The 20,695-nt window shown below is 41.2% G+C and overlaps 4 protein-coding genes across 12 annotated transcripts in view; 2 read left to right on the forward strand and 2 right to left on the reverse strand.

Annotated features, from left to right (window-relative positions):
• LOC125898144 (cilia- and flagella-associated protein 54-like) overlaps positions 1–6,498 on the reverse strand; it is a 46,704-nt gene extending 40,206 nt beyond the window's left edge. For 4 of the 7 annotated variants that reach the window (XM_049591838.1, XM_049591833.1, XM_049591836.1 and 1 more), the window contains exons 1-9: positions 5,653–6,494; positions 3,398–3,503; positions 2,954–3,103; positions 2,568–2,733; positions 2,017–2,075; positions 1,423–1,566; positions 939–1,052; positions 433–528; positions 147–339 (exon numbers count right to left, since the gene is read on the reverse strand). In XM_049591838.1, the coding sequence (XP_049447795.1) occupies positions 147–339; positions 433–528; positions 939–1,052; positions 1,423–1,566; positions 2,017–2,075; positions 2,568–2,733; positions 2,954–3,103; positions 3,398–3,503; positions 5,653–5,798 (1,174 nt within the window). In that variant the 5' untranslated portion in view covers positions 5,799–6,494. Of the gene's footprint in view, positions 1–146; positions 340–432; positions 529–938; positions 1,053–1,422; positions 1,567–2,016; positions 2,076–2,567; positions 2,734–2,953; positions 3,104–3,397; positions 3,504–5,652 lie in introns of all 7 variants that reach the window. The other 3 variants (XM_049591837.1, XM_049591835.1, XM_049591839.1) reach the window with 2 other exon arrangements.
• Positions 6,499–7,522: 1,024 nt separating this feature from the next.
• Positions 7,523–8,785, forward strand: LOC125898536 (alpha-crystallin A chain-like). The gene is made up of 3 exons (XM_049592365.1): positions 7,523–7,817; positions 8,218–8,340; positions 8,438–8,785. The coding sequence occupies exons 1-3, from the start codon at positions 7,638–7,640 to the stop codon at positions 8,627–8,629; spliced, it is 495 nt and encodes a 164-aa protein (XP_049448322.1). The 5' UTR covers positions 7,523–7,637; the 3' UTR covers positions 8,630–8,785.
• A 1,289-nt stretch (positions 8,786–10,074) lies between these two features.
• mia (MIA SH3 domain containing) lies at positions 10,075–18,304 on the reverse strand. Of its 2 annotated transcripts, XM_049592367.1 has the most exons (5): positions 18,195–18,304; positions 11,615–11,734; positions 11,291–11,424; positions 11,052–11,162; positions 10,075–10,961 (listed from the first exon to the last, which is right to left on the reverse strand). In XM_049592367.1, exons 2-5 carry the CDS (start codon positions 11,730–11,732, stop codon positions 10,938–10,940), a joined length of 387 nt encoding a protein of 128 aa, XP_049448324.1. In that variant the 5' UTR covers positions 11,733–11,734; positions 18,195–18,304; the 3' UTR covers positions 10,075–10,937. The 2 variants fall into 2 exon arrangements, with proteins under 2 accessions (XP_049448324.1, XP_049448323.1); XM_049592366.1 differs by lacking the exon at positions 18,195–18,304 and having other exon boundaries at positions 10,076–10,961; positions 11,615–12,114.
• bicdl2 (BICD family like cargo adaptor 2) lies at positions 12,258–20,284 on the forward strand. Of its 2 annotated transcripts, XM_049592363.1 has the most exons (10): positions 12,260–12,392; positions 13,071–13,571; positions 15,407–15,622; positions 15,868–15,984; positions 17,341–17,487; positions 17,724–17,870; positions 18,237–18,311; positions 19,632–19,714; positions 19,802–19,916; positions 20,003–20,284. In XM_049592363.1, the coding sequence occupies exons 2-10, from the start codon at positions 13,326–13,328 to the stop codon at positions 20,165–20,167; spliced, it is 1,311 nt and encodes a 436-aa protein (XP_049448320.1). In that variant the 5' UTR covers positions 12,260–12,392; positions 13,071–13,325; the 3' UTR covers positions 20,168–20,284. The 2 variants fall into 2 exon arrangements, with proteins under 2 accessions (XP_049448321.1, XP_049448320.1); XM_049592364.1 differs by lacking the exon at positions 17,724–17,870 and having other exon boundaries at positions 12,258–12,392.
• Positions 20,285–20,695: the final 411 nt, after the last annotated feature.

Raw genomic sequence — 20,695 nt, forward strand, 5'->3', positions numbered from 1 at the left:
ATTACTAAATAAACACAGCGAGCATTCCCCACCCTAAACACCCAATTTCAATTTAAGCATTCTAAAGCACCTGCAGTACCTGAGGGTTTTCTGTTCATTGTGCACTTGTAATCACTGTTTTTCTGCTATGTGTTTGTTTTACTAACCAGACAATATACTGACGCCAGCAGACAGGAGCTCCAGGATCACCTCCTGCAGCTCTGGTTCATCTGGCATCTTCATCTGCAGTGGGCATCTGGTGCTGTCCCAGAGTGCTTCCAGAATGCTCAAGAACTGCGCTGCACTGCTGTCAAACAGGCCCATTAGCATGCGCTCTGTTGTGGTGCGGGGCCATGGCGCCTACAGTAAATACAGGCAGGCATACAGGGACACTTCAGGGGGGGATATTAAACATTAGGCACGATGATATGGCAGTACACTGGATGTTATTACATTGGGTATGTCCTTCAGGGTACTTTTGGTTTTGAATCTGTTTTTGGGTCTCCTTTTGACCTCATAGACTGCACGCTTGAATATCATGGCCTCCAGCTGAAAAAAAAGAAACAGTGTTGATAAAAAAAGACCAGCACATCAACACTGTAAAGGCAAACAAATAAACAGTTAACTTAGGCACAGGAAGTACCAAGAAAATTCCTACACCCTAGTGAAATTGTTACACACTGACAGTTTCCACTGAGTGATTTTATAAATGCAGAGCCACTGTTTGCTTATAAGGTGTGAGTTGAGAATTAAGAAATGAGACAGGACTTCACATGGCACTGAAACTGATTATATATGGAGATTGGAATGGTTTTATATTTGCATGTATAACAGCATTTGTTCCTTGCATCCTTTTGATGTTTGTAGGTGTCACTGAGTTGTGGGAATGATCTCTCCTCTCTAATATTTTATCGCAGTAACAGTATAAAGAGTAGATTTTGGTAAGAGGAGTCCCCTACCTTGATAGAGGCTTCTTTGAAAGCTCTCTGAGTCTCTCTGGTGGTGGGAACTTCATTCTGCACTTCCTGCTTTGCTAGCTCATTGATTTTTCCAAGGGCTCTCCTGGCAAATTCCTATAAGCATTTGAGGAAACACAAACCACTCCACAAACAAGGAGCAGGAGTTAAAAAAATAATTCAGCATTTCAGTTTATGAATCATTCTATGTGCATTAAATTCCATTCAGAAACATTTGTTTGGAAAACTGATATCTTGATACAGCATACAAATAGAAATCAAAACAGATTTTCATTATATAGTCCTGGGTAATTTTCTCTAAAGCACATTAAAACCAGGCAGACTGGCTAACAGAAAACTGCAAACAGTTCAACAACAGGTGACAGTTGGTATTCATGACTTATAAAGCAGCTTGTGAATCGTCTGCTAACATCACATTGACTGTGTGCTCGTAGGTGTCTGGATGCAGATGACGCGTGTTTTTCACCTCCGCCTGCACAGCAGCCTGGTTGTCATAGTAACAGTGGCAGACGGCACAGTAGAGAGTGACAATCCATGGCAGATACTCAGCGGTCATCAGAGGGATGGACAGCTCTAAACTGGCGCTTGCCCACAGAAGGTACTCCAATGCCTGGACAGGATCGTAAGAGGTGGTATAGAGGATCATGGCACCCAATTATATCAACATTATCAATTACACAATTTTATGGTTATATCATATCATTCATCAGGTAAAAGTACCACTCGGTTTTAAGAGTCTCATTGTCTACATTAGTCACAGTGCCCCAGAGGGAGGTTAAGGATACCAACTGATGCACATAAGAGAGTGAATCACTGAAAACTTACATAATTCGCACAAGCCACATTAATAAGTCAGTTATGGTTTTGCAGATCTCCCTGTGCTTTATTACTGCACACACTTACAACATTAAGAATTCAAGTCTGATCCATCTGTCACACACCATTTCTCACCCTTATCCATTTACCTTTTTCTTAAGAGTGTATCAGACATGGCGAAAACAATGTTTTGCATCTAGAATTACAGTAGTATAACTCCCAGCTATCATTTATCTTGAAGTACCTGTGCACTACAATTCATGGTCATCAGGTAACGGCAGATATTGAATATGTGTAATGAACCTGGAAAAGATTAGAAAGAAAAAGACAAAGAGGTTAGTTCTACAGTAAAATATCAAATACAGTAGAATCTCATACTCTCCCACTTTAAACAACAAATTACTGCAATTACCATTACTTAGATGATTGCCATTCTATACTTTTTTATAAAATTTTGCTTCTGAGAAGTTGTGTCAACATATTTCCAGGACTTAAGGCTGCTGTGAAACTGCGCCTACTTAGGGCAACAAATAAGTTTATCTTGGGTGCGTCGGTATTTCTTCTGCCATCCCTTCTTAATATATTTCCAGGAATCATCAGGTGCCATTGGGAGGTTATTACTTTGAGTATAGTAAGTCACATTGGCTTTGTGAATAAGACCCCTGCATCTAGGACCTCACAAACCCACCCTTTTGGGTACACGGTGAAATTGTCCTGTTTTAATTTATTCTTACAAAATGTACTATAAGACAAAAAGCAAGCACTGGACAAATTACATAAGTGTTACTAATATACCATTATATATTTGCCAGCAGAGGTGCTCATGTTGCTGAAATGCCTGCATCATGATCCTGATGAACTTCAGCAAATCCAGCAGTTTACAGAGTCCCTCCTGGCTGAGAACGCTGTGCTTTTTCTCCTGCTCAAATATACACAAGGCCCAGCCCTGCATGGCACGTATCTACAGACACAAACACGCACAGACACAATAAATATATTGTAGATATGTTCAAGGGTTCAAGGATAAACATTTCAAAATAACAATGAGCTTTCTTCACATGACAAAATTTCTTGGTAATATAAAACAACAAAGCACAACAAGCGTGCCCTGCTTACTGTGAATAGTCAAACATATCCCACACAGCAACTCAATGCTCACAAGCTCACACACTACAGTGTACCTTCATGGCAAAGGTATCTTGGTCTGTATCAAAACCATCAGGGAAGAAGCAGGCCATGAAGTGGTCCACATCTGTGATGTCAGTAATATTTACTGAGCTGAACTGCAGCAGGTGGAGACTGTAGCCCTGCCAAAGAGCGAGCTGGTACATCTACACACAAAGAGGGGAGGGAAGTAAGACATAATGCCAACAATATATGGGTGTTGTGCAGAAGACACCTGGGCAAATTGCTGCAGTCAGTTTTGGGAGAGTTAAATGATGAATGATGAATGCTGAGGACAGTGAAGAGGCAAGGCGTGGCAGAAGAGACAAGAGGTTGTTAATGACTGATAATATTATGAAGCTAGAATTAAACATTTTTGATGAAATGCAACTGGTAAAGCAATTAACTACAGCTGTGGAAACCAAATATTAGCAGATATTAGCAGTGCTACTGACAATTACCTTTATCCCAAAGAGAAAATCTGCAATCTGCAACATTCGCTCCTGGTACATCTTCGAAGGCAATCGATGTTTGTACTTTTTCCATATCTCCACCAAGACTTTAATCCTTCAGAATGAAAATCAAATTAAAAACAGGCAAATATTAAAGTTGATAATTAACCAGACTGACAAGACAATACTAATATGGCTGACTCACTATGTATGTAATATAAAATCTGCTCCAAAGTTACTGTAGCACCTGTTTTATTGCAGAATGTACACCTGATAGACCGCAAGTACTCTTAGCAATCATCTCGACAGATAATAAAAATTCAGAAAACAAATTTTTAAAAATGCTGCTTGCACAACTGGCCAAGAATGGGTGCTCCTACTGGAAAGGTGGTATTAAGGGTGACATAACTGAGGCACCCTGTTTATATAAAATGATTGTACAACCCAGATTCCAAAAAAGTTGGGACATTGTGTAAAACTTAAGAAACAGAATGCAATGATTTGTAAATCCTTTTCTATCTATATTAAATTGAATACAGTGCAAAGATGCAAAGACAAGACTTAATGTTTGAACTGATGAACTTAATTGTGTTTTGTGAAAATACACTTATTCAAAATTTGATGCCTGCAACACATTCTAAAAAATGTTGGGACAGTGGCAAAAAAGGACTTGGAAAGTTGAGAATGCTCAAAAAACACTCCACAGGGAAACAGGTTAATTGGTAACAGATTAAAGTATCATCAATGAGTATGAAAGGGGCATCCATGAAAGGCTCAGTTGTTCACAAGCAAGGAGCGTCACTTTGTGAAAAACTGCATGGGTAAACAGTCCAACAGTTTAAAAACAACCTTCCTCAACACACAATTGTGTTGTCAAAAAGCTTCAGAGAAATTTTTACATTGGGGGCAAGGCTGTAAAGTAACATTGAGTACCCATGACCTGCAGCCCCTCAGGCTGCACTGAATCTAAAACTGGCATGACTATATAAAGGACATTACTACACAGGCTCAGGAACTCTTTGGAAAACTACTGTCAGTAAGCACAGGTCATCACTGCATCTACAAAGGAAAATTAAGACGACGATGCACCGACTTCTCTGGGCCCAAGCTCATCTGAGGTAGACTCACACAAAGTGGAAAAGTGTGCTGTGGTCTGACAAGTCTACATTTCAAATTGTTTTTGGAAATCATGGATATTATGTCCACCAGGCTAAAGAGGACAAAGACCATCCAGACTGTTACCAGCTCAAAGTAAAAAAAACCCAGCATCTGTGATGGTATGAGGGTGTGTTAATGCCCATAGCAGCATGAGTAACCTGCTCATCTGTGAAGGCACCATGAATGATGACAGGAACATGCAGGTTTTAGAGCAACATGTACAAGTTTTTACCAACGACGTCCCTGCTTATTACAGCGAGACAATGTCAAACCACATTCTGTACATATTGCAACAGTGTGGCTTCATAGTAAAAGAGTGTGGGAACTAGACTAGCCTGCCTGCTGTCCAGACCTGTCTCCATCAATGTGTGCCACATTAGGAAGCACAAAATGCAGCAATGGAGACCCCAGACTGCTGAGCAACTTAAGTTGTACATCAAGCAAGAATAGGAAAGAACTTCACTTTCAAAATGTCAACAATTAGTGTCCTCGGTTCCCAAATGCTTTCTGAGTGTTGTTAAAGAAAAGGTGATGTTACACAGTGGTAAACATTCCCCTGTCCAAACTTTTTTGGAACATGTTGTGTGCATAAAATTCAGAATGAGTGTACATTTACCAAAAAATAATGAAGTTTATCAGTGTCAGCATTGAACATCTTGTCACTGGATTGTGCTTTACTGAATATAAGTCAACAAGGATTTGAAAATTATTGCATTGTTTTAATTGACATCTTACACAGCATCCCAACTTTTTTGGGGAATTGGGGTAGTATTAAAATGGGGGCCCACAGCAATGTTATGCTCTGGTGTTAGCTACGCACCTGTCCTCAACAGTGAAGCCTGCCCTTCCTGTTTGATAACTTATGACTAATAACCTAAACAAATTGCTTAATAGTGACTAAACAATGTTAGACTATGAATAACTTAGCTACAACTTTTTTTCTTCTGAGGTAAGTTACAGCTTCTTATAGTGTAGCTATGCTAACTGTTTCGTTCACTTTAAAGCTTAACTTAGTTTTACGGAGAATAAACTGCATTAAGCTAGCCGGCTAACCGTTACGTTAATTAGCAGCAAGCTAACGCCGCGCGTGCTCTTGATTATCTCACCCTTTAGCATAAGAGCCGTTGTCATGGCTGGTGGAAGAAGCGACCCGTCTCATCAGGGTTATAAACGAGTTAATGTCTCGTTCAGCGTTTACAACAACTGGGTTTCTTTTGTCAAGTTTCCCGTAATATGAAGCCGGTAGGTCCATTTCTGCGGCCACAGCGGCAACTTTAACTAACTAACGTTGACGCATTTCTACTAGCTAACGTATATCCCACAACAAACTGCTCGAGGCTGCTGGGGGCAAGGCGCATCACCATGGTAACGACTCTAAACAGACAGGAAGTAAAGTGACTCAATGACATAGTCTCACTAGGTACTAGAAAATAAGTGTTTACATTGATTTATCGTCTCATTTTAAGTGTAAATAGTCATAGGAGTTGCAATATGACATTTAAGTAGGGCAGATGATTGTAACTGAGGTCAAGCAGGAGTCCTGTTTTATGGAGGAAATTGTGATCAGGTTACCCAGCACATTCAGACACACCCAGTTATATAAAATTATAGACACACCCACAACTCAGAACTATTAACACTTAATACATTTTAATGAGAAAGCAGCGGAAAGCACCATGATTGTGGTGCCATAAGGGTTTAAAAGTTTATGTAGAAGCTCAGTGCTTGCATATAAAATATTTAATGTGTGCAGTTCTTTCACATTGGAGACTGTAAAAAAAAAAAGGATTCTGTGTGGTATCAAATAAGACCAGTTTAATTATGTAAGTCAGTAAGTGACATAATTAATAATGGGTACAGTATACCTACTCTACTAATTTGTTAACAGGAATAACTACAGCATAAAAAAAAAAAATAAAATAAACTCCTGCTTCCTCCCACAGTCCAAAGACATGCAGGTTAAGTTAACTGGTAACTCTAAAGTGCATGTTGATTTGAATGTGAGTGTGAATGGTTGTCTGTCTCTATGTGTCAGCCCTGTGATAGTCTGGTGACTTGTCCAGGGTGTACCCGACCTCTCGCCCCCTGGCGACCCTGAACCAGGATAAGCGGTTATGAAAAATGAACGGATGAAGGAAATATTGTCTCTTGTGTATGACCATTTTTCAAGTAAAGCTAACCTACTTATGAGTGATCAGTTAGTTAGGTAGGTGTTAGGTATTCTTCACCTAATAAGCTTTAGTGTGTCATAGCTGTTAAATTTAGTTTCTCTTAACTCAAGACATGAGATGAAATCTGCTCAGACAAACCGAGTGCAAATTGTTACTGCACATTTATTGAGTAGATTTCATAGGTGTATAAGTGAACACCACTGGGAGCATGAAGCAGAGACTGACAGAAATTTTGGTTTGGCACAACTGTTGGACAGTTGGAAAGGACTTCATATTTGACATCTGAGCTCATGGCAAAATGATACACGCTTAGAGCATCACCTAATGCTCTCCCATACAAACTCATCAGTTCCCATTCAACCTCACGTCCATTCTGCACACAAACCTAAAGCTTCTGGCACTGGGAGCACAGCAGGCTAATGCTCTGGCAGCTATTCCTTGAACAAACACACACACAATCACACACAGAGACACACACAGATCCAGACAGGGGCATTTCCTGGGAAATGAGTATGGGGGCATCAGCAGTACTCCGAGCCAGTGTTACCCCATGACTGGGAGCAGGGAGATACAGTGAGGCTGAGTTATGGAGAGAGAGAGGGAGAGAGAAAGAGAAAGAGAGACAGCCAGTCACAGTCAGACCGATGAAACAAAGAGGGTGATGGGGGGGATAAACAGTTGACATCATTGTTCCAGAAAGATCAGCCTGTTGGCAGAGTCACTATGCCAGTGTGCATGGAGGGTTACGGAGGGGAGGGGGATGCAGAGGACATGAACAGAGCCAAAGCTCGGGTGGGATGGGAGGGAAAGGCCTATAAATGCGGTGCAGGAGAGTTCAGTAGCACCCATCTCAGACCAAGTCCAAACCAAGAGGCCTCCTCTGTCTTACTCATCGTTTTTAACTCCTCTGGAATCTCATCATGGATATCCCCATCCAGTACCCCTGGTACCGCCGGGCCTTCCCACTTCGATTCTCTGACCTCCCTTTGGCAGAACCTCTCACCGATTGGCCACTATACTGGCCTTTTCCCTGGTCCTTCCCCTGGATGCGCCCTTCATTCCTGCGCTGGTTCAACTGGCCTGACAATGGACACAGTGAGGTAAAGTAAAATTCACCTGCGTCCTTGAATTAATCTGAAATATGGAGTTTACTGCTAACTGCAAAAAGTATCACCAATATCTCTTCTATTGCTACTTAAAATCATAATTAATATCTAATATACTTGAGTGTGTAGAGTGATGTGACAGGCCATTAGATGCACTCAAAGGCACAGAAAGATTTAATATGTAAGATTTGTCTCAGTGATTTTACATCACTGAGTCAAATATGCCACTGATAAATATCCTCTTGCACTAATGCCAGTGTCTGTATTATTTAGTACCTACTTGAGCCTTGCACTGAGATGAAAACAACAGCTATTTTGTTTTTTTGCACCCAGCCGCCTCCAGGCTGGAGGCATGCAACACAATGTGTTCCTAACTGCTGTATTGTCTGTATAGATGCGTATTGAAAAGGATCGCTACGTCATTTATCTGGATGTGAAGCACTTCTCACCCGAAGAGCTGTCTGTCAATGTCACCGACGAGTACATCATAATACACGGCAAACACGATGGCAGACAGGTCAGAGAGGCCACAGAGATCTGCAGAAATAGTCTAAACAAAGTTGACTTGGCGACAGTTTAGTCATATGATATGATGACTCTGATTCTGTTTCCAGGACGACCACGGCTTTGTGTCAAGGGAGTTTGAGAGGAAGTACAAGCTTCCTGCTGGCGTGTCATGTGCCGAAGTCACCTCCTGTCTGTCAGTCGATGGTATCCTTACAATCACTGCGCCTCGGTCATCCTCCACCCCAGAGCGCAATATTCCTATCTCCTGTGAAGATGGAACACCAAAACAGAAAATGTAGAGCAGAATCTGACGCTCCTCACACTGTTTCACTACTAACCCCCAGTGCTGCCTGTTTTTATATTTAACCTGTTACTATTATGTTGGCAGTTTAATTCATATATACAGTAGGTGGGGCATACAGGTCTAGATGTCTATAAGTGCAAGTGCCTTCTAATAAATCAGTATCTAATTCCTAACTCACTGTTATTCTGATGTCTCTGCAAGACAATGGTGCTTTAAAACCAAAGACTAATAAGTTGAGCTCATGTGGCAGAGTCTATCTGACAAGGTTTCGTATAGACACACTGGGGTGAGGCGCAGGATAATGAGCTTCTGAGAGTTAATGTCCCTATCACATGCCTCTCTGCCAAAGATATTTGCACCTCGGTGTATGTAAATGACACATTAGGGCACGTAATCATATATTGAAAGACATTTCCTCTCCTTCATTAGGCATTTCCGAATGTTAGAGTCTGTACTGGCCATGCAGTTAAGTGGAAAAATTGTTTTTATTAATTGAACCTAAAGCTGGGCAATACAGAGAAAATCAAATATCATATTTTTTTTTTTTTTACCAAATACCTCAATTTCGATATTGTGACAATATTGTAAGGTTAACAATTGGTGCTTTTACAAATAAATTGAATTTTCTGATAAATAATCTTTAGTAATGTGGATATAATGACCAAGTGGTTAAAGGCACAAAATAAAACAGCGACAACAGTCTGGTAAGTTCAGAAAATTACATCACTTTTCTGTAATTCAGCCTTTAAAACCAGAAAGAGACATCAGTAATGATATTACAATATCCAAAATCTAGTCTCATATAAAAATATTGATATAATATTGATATATTGCCCAGCCTTAAATGAACCCAAACCATTTTAACTTTAGATTGAAATGCTAAAAAGTCAATTTAAGGGTTTGGAATGTAAAGACATGTTCTTGAAACTGTCACTGAAGATGATTAAAATGAATTGTATCTACAGTACACAGTATTATCTGAGTGGGTATGAGTAGGATGCCAAATGTGCTTTGTTTGTTCATTAAGAATAGTTTCTATCGAGGAGGTGGGAGTTCTCTGGAGGCATATGCAGTCATTTTTAGTTTGTTCACTAAAAGAAAAAGCCACCAAAGGACTTGGGACCAGGTGTGTGCTTGTTGAGAGGACAGAATTTGGGTGAATGAGCAGGAGGGAAAGACGTGGACGAAAGAGAAACTGATGTTTGGAGACGGACAGTTTTTTTTTATCACTGGGCTCCTTTTCCGCTGGGGAGCATGGCCTCTGAGCTGCTAAGGAAAGTGTATGTGTGAACGTATCTGAGAGTGAGTGCACAATGTGCTTGTAGATGCAAAAGTTACAGCTCTATCATTCCTTCATATTGGCAACAACCCTCTGGCATATTAACACAGAAGCCAACAGATAGAATAAATGTTGAAATTTAATATCATAGACCTGCTGTGTGTTCTTTTTTTTTATGTCTGAAGTGTTTCTGATTTCAAGAGAACTTCACATAACAACACGCACTACACCTGGGAAGACACTGATGAATCATCCTTTTGTCTTTGACTTAAGACAACAACCATCACATATTACGCATGGAGGTTTGAGCATGATAATCATTCTTTCAAAAATAGATCCAGGTGCTTTATATCAGTGTCAATAAGAAAGAAAGAAAGAAAGAAAGAAAGAAAGAAAGACAGTGCAAGATTAGAAGATTTGTAAAATATTGAATTAGACCCTACTGCAGAAGTCACCTGTAGGGGAGAGTGGGGTTGATTGGGACAGCTTTGTATCGACACAAAATAACCTTCCATCAAGTTATTATGATTAAAAGCCTCTGTTTTATTGCTGCCAGGTTTGCTTTTAGTTATATTTTAATAAAGGTGACGATTTCTATACACCACAAATGAAAGGAACAGCTGACTTGCATACATTTCTCACCAAGAAAAAGGAGTAGCTGCTATTGTACAAATTGCTTGATCGGAGTAAAGGCATGCGTAGTTCACATTTGTCTCTTTTTAAAAAACATTATGTCACCTTTCTGCTAAACAAACAGTATGATGAAGTAGTACAGAGAATAAAACAGACACAAGTCAAATGTAGGGTGTTAAGCAACAATGGTCCTTCCTTCAGCACTTTAAAATCTGGTTACAATTTATAATCATATGTTGCTGTGCAGAGCTGTCGTCCTTATCTTCTAAAGTGCAGATTATCAACAGTGTGGATAAGCAAACCTACATATATGTTGTCAGCAATGTGTGTAAGATTGGCTTCTCTGATGTCTTAGACAAGAATGTCGTTCTCTTTATTGGTCGAGGCAACATCAGTTACAGTAGAAGTCCCATTTCTGTAAATAAGAAGAGAGGTAGAATTAGGGAGAAGCATTATATAATGCATACATGTGCGGAGGTGTGTGTGTGTGTGTGTGTTCACCTACAGTAGTCTTGACTTCAGTGTTGGCTGGCATGAGAGGATGAGTCTCCTCCACTACGCTGCTGGGGAAGTGGCCAATGCGAGCCTCCTGCTGTCCGTAATAGGAGTCTTGTACCTGCAAACAGACGATTAAAGACTACAGGTATTGACAACATCACTTTTGAGAGGAGAATGTGAGTGCTGCACCCACACAAGTGTTCTTGATGTCTTACAAAGATACACAAAAGCAATATTTTCACTCACACTGCCAGCCCAGAAGAGGTTCCCTCTGTCCTTAAGCATTGCATACACATAGATGAGCTGCCCCTGTCTGATGGGGATGAACCTGCAGTCTCCTGGGTAGTAGTCCTGCAGCGCACGAGCTATCAAGATAGGATCTGGGCAAGAATGTAGGAGACTGATGTGAGGTGGGAGGCTTCATATGGAGGACAGTTTATAATATTTGTCGTATCTATTCAGATTAAAAGCTCAACATGTGTAATATCATTTCTTTCCTACCTACAGTTGTGCAACATGATCACAACATAACGAAGCACAGCAGCAAAAGGAAGTTAGTGTGCTACTTACGACTGCATTCGGAGTCGGCGCAGAGTTTCTTGTCAGAAAGTTTTGGCATCTGCCTCCCAGCTTCAGAGGTTGGCAGCAGAAGCCACACCGAAAGAGCGAGCCAGAGTTTGCAAGGCATGTCTGTATGTGAACGCACCCAGTTATCCAACGGCCTTATTTTACGCTCAGTGAACGTCTTGAGGGCTTTTTGCTCCCTTTTGTCTGTTTGCCGTCTTTAAGAAGGAGGTGCACTGATGGCAGCCCCTTTTTCTACACTCCCTACCCCCCTGTCTCACACATGAACACACACACACAGAGAGCCTTTCAAATCCCACAAGCAGGTAAACAGGATGGGGGATGAGGAGGAGGAGGAGGGCCAGATTAGACAGACCCCTGCTTGTGTCCTGACCTTCCCCTCTCTCCATCTCTCACCCGGTGTCACCCTCGCTCAAGCAGCAGAGCGTTGGACTTTGCAGCAGCGCATTCCTCAGAGGTAATCTGTGTGTTTCCCTGCCCTTTTCAGCCACTAGATGTCACAGCATTTTACTGCTAACACACCAGTGTTGCCATCCTCCCTCCTCTGTCCGCCTCTGTTTGCTCTCTTTACCTTTCCAGCTCAGGAGGTGGAGCCACCGGCTGTATTTACATACTGTATGTTTCCACTGCCAAGGAAACCAGCTCAGCCTCTCTTGTGCAAACACTCCCCAACACACACACACACATACACATACACACACAAACACACTCACCAAACAGGAAGAGTGTACCTGTTTGGTATGAGTTGGCTGTGAACTGTCAGGTAAGACACACTTCATTTTTGTTCCTTGGAAGTCGAACATATTTTAATTTAGAGGTTCTGTTAGTTCTCACAGTGACAACAGATCATGCTAAAGTAGGAATGAGTTTTTGCTTTGAGATGATTTTAAAATAAGATGCAGCATGGTTTAATGGTAGCAGGTGAGATGGCAGATGGTGACGTCAGATTTACAGGCAGAAATGACAGGGCAGACTCAGACTTCTGAGGGTTGCTAAATGTGACCAAAATCTGGTTTATATAGACAGAATTTAGAGACATGATCCTGCTGTGACTGAAAATAACAATATGTGACAGCTGCATCTTTTCAAGCCTTATTTGTGGCTGTATTTGTTAAAGCAGCAGGTGGACAAGTGTGATGTGTCTTGTCGATTTGGTTAAAACTGATTACTTTAGAGACTGTTTTAGAAACGATCGAGACTTTGTTGTGTTTGTAGGAAATAGTGCCGCACAATGCCTCTGGAATTTAGGGAGGGGAGCAGGACAAAGATAAGCTGGTATTTCGGTCAGAGTAACAAAAGCACCTGTCAGACAAAAGACCTCCTTAAAGGCCATATGAGATTAGATTACTAGAAAACAACGGCTCTGATATTCACACATGCCATCATACGTGTCCTGAATTTCACATGTGTTTGGTGTGTTTTTTCGTGTGTGTTACTGAAGCTCTCACTCAGTGTTATCTGTGAAGAAGAGGAAAAAGGATTTGAATCATACCAGCAGTGGGACCACTGGCACCAAAGTGAAGAACAAGTTTGGCAGAGACACACTTTGGATTACAAAATAAACTCATCACACCCCTCCAGACCAGACCATCAAGAAGAATTCCTGATTTAAAAACCAGTCCACCTGCCGCCTGTGTGACTTTAAGTCCAAGACCTGGGACAATGCTTCTCTGACTGACACCTGCATCTATCAGCAATGTTCACCCCCAGGAAAGACAGTCTCCCGTCCCCTAGCTTGGAGGACTCCTTCTTCCCTCTCTCCTCGTCCTCCTCAGTGTCACTCTCCTTCGCTCTCCCGTCATCCACATCCTCTCTTGGTAGCAGTGACAGCGGAGGAGGGATTGAGACGGATCTGATACTAGCAGCGGAGCTGGGACAGGCTTTACTGGAGAAGAATGAGGAGCTGGCAGCCTCTCTGGAGCAGAGGGAGAGGGAGCTGGAGGTAAGGATGAAGCTGCTGGGGAAAAGTGTGTGTGCAAACTTTCGAACATTACTAAGAAATATACTGAGGTGTATACTTGTTAATCTATGCCACCAATCACAGTTCTCCCATCATACTTGACCAGCACTGATAACAAAAACATAGGATGCAAAAACCTGTTAAAAACATGCAAACAACATAACATATAATCCACAAGCAACACTATACAACAGAGCTTACAAGAGCCATGGTAACCCTCTGTCTTTGGACTCATCACTGCATTGCACTCTCAAACTCTAACGCCTTGACTACACAATTCATCTAGCCATTAAATTCTATTTTCAGATCCTAAACAACAATCCTACACTTACTGCTCTACTTCCAAGTCACAACACAAGACAGCAACACGTCACCAGATCAGTCTCGCATGCACTTATTCTTGTACCGCTGTACAAAAACAGCTATGGTCAGAGATCATTTTGTCACACTGACACTAAGATCTGGAACAAGATGCCACACCACATTAGAGCAATAACCTCTATTACACATTTCAAACACTATCTGATGGAAGGACAGACCTGCAACCACTGATTTAAATCCCATATCCCATTTTACTCACTCTTCATAGCTGCCTACGTTTTGTTGCTTTGCCTCTGTTGAGTGTTTCTGTTTTTATACTGTATTGTAATGTGTTATTGTTGCATGACAGGAACCTGCTGAAAACCAGTTCTTAACTGTAGCACACAAGGTTACTTTTAATTCCTTTCCTGTATAGATAAATTCAATTAAATACAAATGTCAAACATTGTGAAGAGAATAAATGCATTTACTTCCTATGTCAAATTTACATTTTTTTGTTTATGATTTTAGAATTGTTATATACTTGTCCCACATTTGCACATCTGCATATCACATAGACCAGGGACACTAATGGTGCTTGGATGACCCCGACAGAGAGCAATTCACAGTTCGCACCCTCTCTGACCTCCACGCTGCAAATTAAGTATCACTGACATAGGAACAAAACAATTAGACCACTGTTTTCCAGCTGGACCGGCCTCAGAGTCCAGATTTCTGCTTAGTCATTAGTTCAAGGTCCGCACAGTTTGATACATGCACAGTCATACTTACGTTTGGCCATGTTGTCAAGCTGATTTTCTGTCTCTGTTAAGTAGCTGTCCGTTAGTCACTCACTCTACAGCAGGAAATGGCACTCAAAAGTAAAAGTGTGTTTTTTACAAACTTGACACGTTAGCAAGTCGCTTGTGGTCCAATTTTGGATAGATAAATGTTTTTAGATATTATTCTCATTATTAAAAGTTGTAGAATAAAAATAATGGTAGCCGTAATGGTAGTATTTTTATCGTTGTTTTGAACACTGCTGGTTTTTCTGTAAGTAGTTTTCCTGTCCATTACACTGCAGGTATGAATCTGTCCCTGATGAGTAAAAGTAACAGCACAGGCCTTTATTAGTGAGGGCATTTTGACATGTCACAGGAGAAGCTCTGGTTTAAATAATAAAGTGATTGATGCCTAATTTCACATTCAGCAGCTTCAGTTTCAGGGTTCTGACACGACTAACTGCTTGAATAGAGCATTATGTCATTAGCAGCTCCTGTGCTTTCCCTACGATGACAGGTCAAATGGTCGGCTGTGAAAAGGACCTACTTTTGTTTACAAGAACCAACATCACTGAATCTAATCTTTTCTTCAAACACTTTAGCTTCCTGGAAAACGTGTACACTTGTTGTAACTTCACAAGTTACAAAAAAACAGACATAAAACAGTCCATGTGTTCCAGTATCTGATATTTTCATGTTGCATAAAGCCTGTTAATGTTGCGTTCAATGTCTCAGGCTGTACAGCAGGAGAAGCACGTCCTGCAGAGGAAGCTGGAGATGAACGAACTGGCATCTGGGCAGAGAGAGGCAGAGCTGACTGCAGATTTAGCTGCCTTGAGGGCTGAGCTGGAGCGACATCACAGCCAGGGCCGCAACCGGCGGAGGGACGAGAGTGAGCAGCTGACTCAGTTAGCCAATCATAACCAGCGCTTGGTGGAGCAGCTGGCAGAGGTTGGTGATACTACCAGTGAAAGGGCAGACTTAATCCTGCCTTAACAAGCCTCAGAAAACATCAATGCTATTAAAATTAACAGCATCTAGGTGTGTGTGTGGGGGGATTGTCTGCATATGTGTGATGTCATGTCACAGTCAGCAGACAGGAAAAGAATCCAGATGAGCAGGTTTAGGGAGTCCTAACTTTGTCACTCATTGAATGAATAGCCTTTTTTTAACTTTTCCATCCTCTACCCACTCAGGCTGTAACACTGGAACACACCTTGAGGACTGAGATTCGTTCCCTCAGAGAGGAGATGGAGGAATCATCTTTCAGCCGGAATATCAACTTCTCACAGCTAGACAACATTCAGGCAGAGGTATACCAACCAGTCACTTCTTAATATTCTGCACCAGCAAATCAATACCAAAATAACTGGCTCAGTTTTAGTGTGAGAGTCATAAACATATCCTGAATGCTGCAGGAGAGCAGGTGATGCACATAAAGCATTACATTTCAAACATGGCCAAACACTATGAAATTATGATAAAACATGAAAGTGAGGAGAGACGTTTTTAAGGGTGCTTTCACACTTGGTTCTTTTCATGCCTCTAAACGAACAGTGACTCAGCATTTTTTGTGCATATGTGAACATCCCAAGAGAACTCAGACTGCTCTGAAGCAAATCAAACTCAGACCATGTCAGGCGGTAGTCTGAAACTGGTTTGTTTCAAGTCTGCAGTGAGGTTCACTTAACCCTCTTTGCAGTTGGTTTGTTTGTCTTTGTAGTTGTTTTGTGTGACTTTGTAGCTGTTTTGTGACTCTTTAGAGTTGGTTTATGTATCATCGTAGTTGTTTTGTGTCTCTTTGTAGTTGTTTTGTGTCCCTATGTAGTCGTTTGTTGATCTTCGTAGTCATTTTGTTTCTCTTTGTAGTTGTTTTGTGTCTTTGTAGTTGTTTTGTCTCTTTGTAGTCGCTTTGTGTCTCTATGTAGTTGTTTGTTTCTCTTTGTAGTTGTTTTGTTTCTCTTTGTAGTCGTTTGTTTCTCTTTGTAGTTGTTTTGTTTCTCTTTGTAGTCGTTTGTTTCTCTTTGTAGTTGTTTTGTGTCTCTTTGTAGTGATTTTGTGTTTCTTTTTGGTTGTTTTGTGTGTCTTTTAGTCATTTTGCTCATTTTGTAGTTATTTTGTGCCTTTTTATGGTTCCTTTGCATTTCTTTGTGGTAACTTTGAGTCTCTTCCTGGTTGGTGCATGGGGACCCCCCAGCCTTTACCTGGTATGTCATTTGGTAGTCCAACCATTATTCACAGTATATATAGACACGTAAGTCCTTTCGAAGAATTGTGCCTAATAATTAAATATCCAAGGCCTGCATGTGGCTGTTGTAAATTTTATTGGTTTGGTACTTTGCCAAGTCGAAACCTGAGACTCAAACATTTTTAAGTCTCAAATTAGGTCAAGTCTGTAGGGAGTCACGTCTCCTGTAAGTCAAGTCGAAATCAGATCTCAGGTTCTCTTTTGGTCTCTTTGAATATGACTGGAGTCTAAGTCTCAAGTCCTCAGCTTTGTTGCTAAGCAGCGATGGACATATAAAGTTAACCCATAAAGATGGAATTGATTTGGGTATCCATATGTCAAAGCTTTAAAATCCAGGTATAAGTCTACTTTTTTTATCTCTCTCATCGCATCATTTAATCAGTATTTTGTGTTCATCCGTCTTTCCCCTCTCCTCTTACAGAACAGAGTTTTGCTGGAGCGGCTGTCGCACATGGAGGCACAACTAAAAGCCTCACAGGAGGACAGCGACAGACACCGCATGGAAAGAGAGAGACTGAGAGACAGAGTGTCAGAACTACAAACGAAACTGCGAGACAAAGAAGCAGAGGTGAGGATCGATGATCGACTGGTTTTAAAGATTAACAGTAGTGTTGAAAGATGAGGCCTGAGGGAACCGAAGGAAGAATGAGAGTGCTGCAGGAGATTTTTGCGCATCACTGACAGAAGTCACCAAAGAGACTGGTTTGAAGTTTATGATCTGTGTGTGTATGTGTGTGTGTGTGTGTGTGTGTGTGTGTTTGTGCCTGTATCTCACTGCGTGTGTGTTTGCGTGTGTGTGTGTAGATAGAGCAAGAGCAGGGAGTGGTGTTTGAGTTGCGAACTGTGAATCGCTCTCTACAGCAAAAAGCTCTGAACCTGGGGGAGGAGAGCATTCTGGACAGTACACAAACGCAACCTTTGTCTCTGCATAGTGAAATTCAGCAATCACAGGTATACAGACACACACACACACACACACACACACACACACACACACACACACACACTTTTGGGGAAAAGACTTACTTCTTTTCCTGAGACCACTACTTCCCTGACCCTAACCTTAAGCTAAACCTAACCTTGACTGTTGACCCAGAAATCAGCTTTTTCTCAAGTGGGGACTCAACTTTTATCCCCAGTTGGACAAGCTGTCCACTACTGACTTGTCTTCAGTCTGAAATGAGTCCCTGAAGTCATACCCACCCAAACATACACACATGCACACCCACATCTAAAGCACAAACACCGAATAATAACCTCTCTGATATTACTGACCTTTCTGTCTATTGCCCTCTGTGTATCTCTCCTGCTCTCCAGGCTAGAGAAGCTCTTCTAGCTCACTCCGAAGTCCTGAAAGCGAAAGATGAAGAGATACAAGCGCTCACAGAGGAGGTCTGTTGAACTGTACACAACCACACCCTCACTTTTCACAAATACATTTTAAATTTGTGAATGACCTCAGAAGAGGAAGTGCTGTTTGTTACTGATATGTTACAGGTTTCTATGAAAGCATAATCCATTCACTTGAGAAAAAAATCTGCTTTGTTTTCTGAATTAGCAAAATTATCTCAGGACTCAGAGAAAAGTTTTTATGAGAAAAAATGCTGTTCTTCTGAATTAACGAGATAATAATCTACTTAAGAGCCAGTCTGCGACACCAGGGAGCAGCACGCCTGGGTCCCCGCCCCTGCCTGCCGCCCGTCCCTGCAGGTGGTGGCTCCATGTTATTCATTTGGGCTGAGCCCAACCCGACCCCATGGCCCAAGGCCCGGCCAGAATCATGGGGACACTCAAACCCCTCCACCACGTTACATGGCGATTCCTGGAGAAGGGCATCTGATCAGGATGCCTCCTGGACGCCTCCTGTTAGAGGTGTTCCGGGCACGTCCCACTGGTAGGAGGCCCCGGGGCAGACCCAGAACACACTGGAGGAATCTTGTCTGGTCTAGAAATGCCTCAGGGTCGCCCAGGAGGAGCTGGAAAGCGTTGCTGGGCAGAGGGACGTGGAGAATACTTTGCTCAGCCCGTTGCCCCATTGACCCAGCTTCAGATAGGTGGTTGAAAATGGATGGATGAATCTTCTTAATTAAAAAAGAACAAGAGGAAATCTTTTCTGAGAGTTCTGGGATAACATTAATAATTCAGAAAAACTGGGCGAATCTAATTTTTCTGAAGTGAATGTTATACACTTTCAAAGGTTTCCATTTCAGTGGGTTGAGACTGTCTGAAATGGGTGAAATCCATTGCTACTATATATAGCAATATATTTGTCTAGAGTCTACAGTTACTTCATTTGACTATTGGCCTTCACTGTGCAGTATCAAATGTCTGTTTGATATTAGAAGGCTGTTTTCACATTCATCTGTTGAAGGAGGAAGTTTTCTTGGTGCTTTTGTTATATTAGAATTTGAGACATGTACATGTACGAGATTATTTTGTGACATCACAGTAGTTTGGAGCCAGTCGTGGTCCAATATACAACACAGTGCGCGTACACTAAGAATGGAGTTTTCAATGCAGTAGGAGACATCTTGTGTCCCTACTTAAACTTTTGGAATGAAAAATATTTGCATATTCAAAGATTCTGGATTTTTTTAAGGGAGAAGAAGTAGATACAAATTTAATATTTTCTAAACTAGATTATTAATTTTTTTGTGTGTGTTAAAGGAAAAATAAAATGTTATGATCGTTACAATATTTCAATATTTTCAGCTGCGATCTCAACAAGAAGAGTTGGAGTCTTTGAGGCAGGCAATCGAGCCATTTACAAGCAGTCCTGATAAGCCAAGCTACAGGTAATGTTTCACAACAACATATTTGTCATTTGATTTAATTTGAGCCCACAGCAACATATGTTTCACTAATCATCATATCATGTGCAGCTTCTTAGAGAATGAACTGGCCACAATCCGTCAGGAGAAAGAAACACTCACTCAGCAGCTTCTCAACACCATCAAACACAAGGTGAAGTTGTCTCAAGAGCTGGATGCCTGGCAGGTGAGTCTGTGTGCAGAGATAGAAAATTTCTAAATGTCTGAAATACTTTAATTTACAAGCAGAGCATTTCTTTCATCCTGTTGCAGGAGGACATGCGGCTGGTGATCAATCAGCAGGTTCAGCAAAGGCAGGAGGAGAGACTGAAGGAAACACAGCAAGAGAACGCAGTGGGACTCCAGAGAAGCAAGTCTTTAAGAATGAGGGGAGAAGGAGGGAAAGGATTCTTCTCGTCCTTATTCAAAGACAAATAACAGAGAGAAGTGGCGTCGGGTTAAACGGACAGAGTACCAGCCTTTATCTTTGCCACTGTGAACCTCTGCTGCAAGACACTGTACGCTGTAATGCATCATGAGCATCGACAACTAAAATGTTTACAGACCTCATATTTTAATCTATTTGTATATATGTATGTACAGTATATTATTTCAGAATTTAAGATTTTATATTAAAAATTTAAACCCACCTCTGTAATCTGTTGCTTGTTTTATTGTCTTGGTCTCTCTGACTTGTTTAGACAGAACGTTAGGAAAGTTTTAAAGGCGGTGCATTAACCAAATTTGGACAAATCATCTTTTTTTGTCGAAGCATGGTAAGTAGCATATATGTAGTGCTGTGTACAAGTAGGTTTTATGTAGAAATACAGTTGTTAGAATGAGTTAGGTTCATCTAAACTTAGCCAAAAGATATGTGCAAGTATAGAGTAAAAAGAAAGCTTCAGTGGTAGGTTTAAAGATTTGTAACATCAGAAATGTGAAATTCTACACAGAGGAGTTTGACTC

This window comes from Epinephelus fuscoguttatus, linkage group LG12 (genome assembly GCF_011397635.1).
Source record: "Epinephelus fuscoguttatus linkage group LG12, E.fuscoguttatus.final_Chr_v1".
Taxonomy (NCBI): domain Eukaryota; kingdom Metazoa; phylum Chordata; class Actinopteri; order Perciformes; family Serranidae; genus Epinephelus; species Epinephelus fuscoguttatus.

Excerpts from the sequence above, each read along its gene's own strand:
- LOC125898536 (XM_049592365.1), top strand. The coding sequence starts at position 7,638 with ATGGATATCCCCATCCAGTACCCCTGGTACCGCCGGGCCTTCCCACTT. Across the intron at positions 7,818-8,217 it reads CTGACAATGGACACAGTGAG|ATGCGTATTGAAAAGGATCG; the intron begins GTAAAGTAAAAT and ends TTGTCTGTATAG. Across the intron at positions 8,341-8,437 it reads GCAAACACGATGGCAGACAG|GACGACCACGGCTTTGTGTC; the intron begins GTCAGAGAGGCC and ends TTCTGTTTCCAG.
- mia (XM_049592367.1), bottom strand. The coding sequence starts at position 11,732 with ATGCCTTGCAAACTCTGGCTCGCTCTTTCGGTGTGGCTTCTGCTGCCA. Across the intron at positions 11,163-11,290 it reads ACCTCTTCTGGGCTGGCAGT|GTACAAGACTCCTATTACGG; the intron begins GTGAGTGAAAAT and ends GTCTGTTTGCAG. Across the intron at positions 10,962-11,051 it reads ACACTGAAGTCAAGACTACT|AAATGGGACTTCTACTGTAA; the intron begins GTAGGTGAACAC and ends TCTTATTTACAG.
- bicdl2 (XM_049592363.1), top strand. The coding sequence starts at position 13,326 with ATGTTCACCCCCAGGAAAGACAGTCTCCCGTCCCCTAGCTTGGAGGAC. Across the intron at positions 13,572-15,406 it reads AGAGGGAGAGGGAGCTGGAG|GCTGTACAGCAGGAGAAGCA; the intron begins GTAAGGATGAAG and ends TCAATGTCTCAG. Across the intron at positions 15,985-17,340 it reads TAGACAACATTCAGGCAGAG|AACAGAGTTTTGCTGGAGCG; the intron begins GTATACCAACCA and ends CTCCTCTTACAG.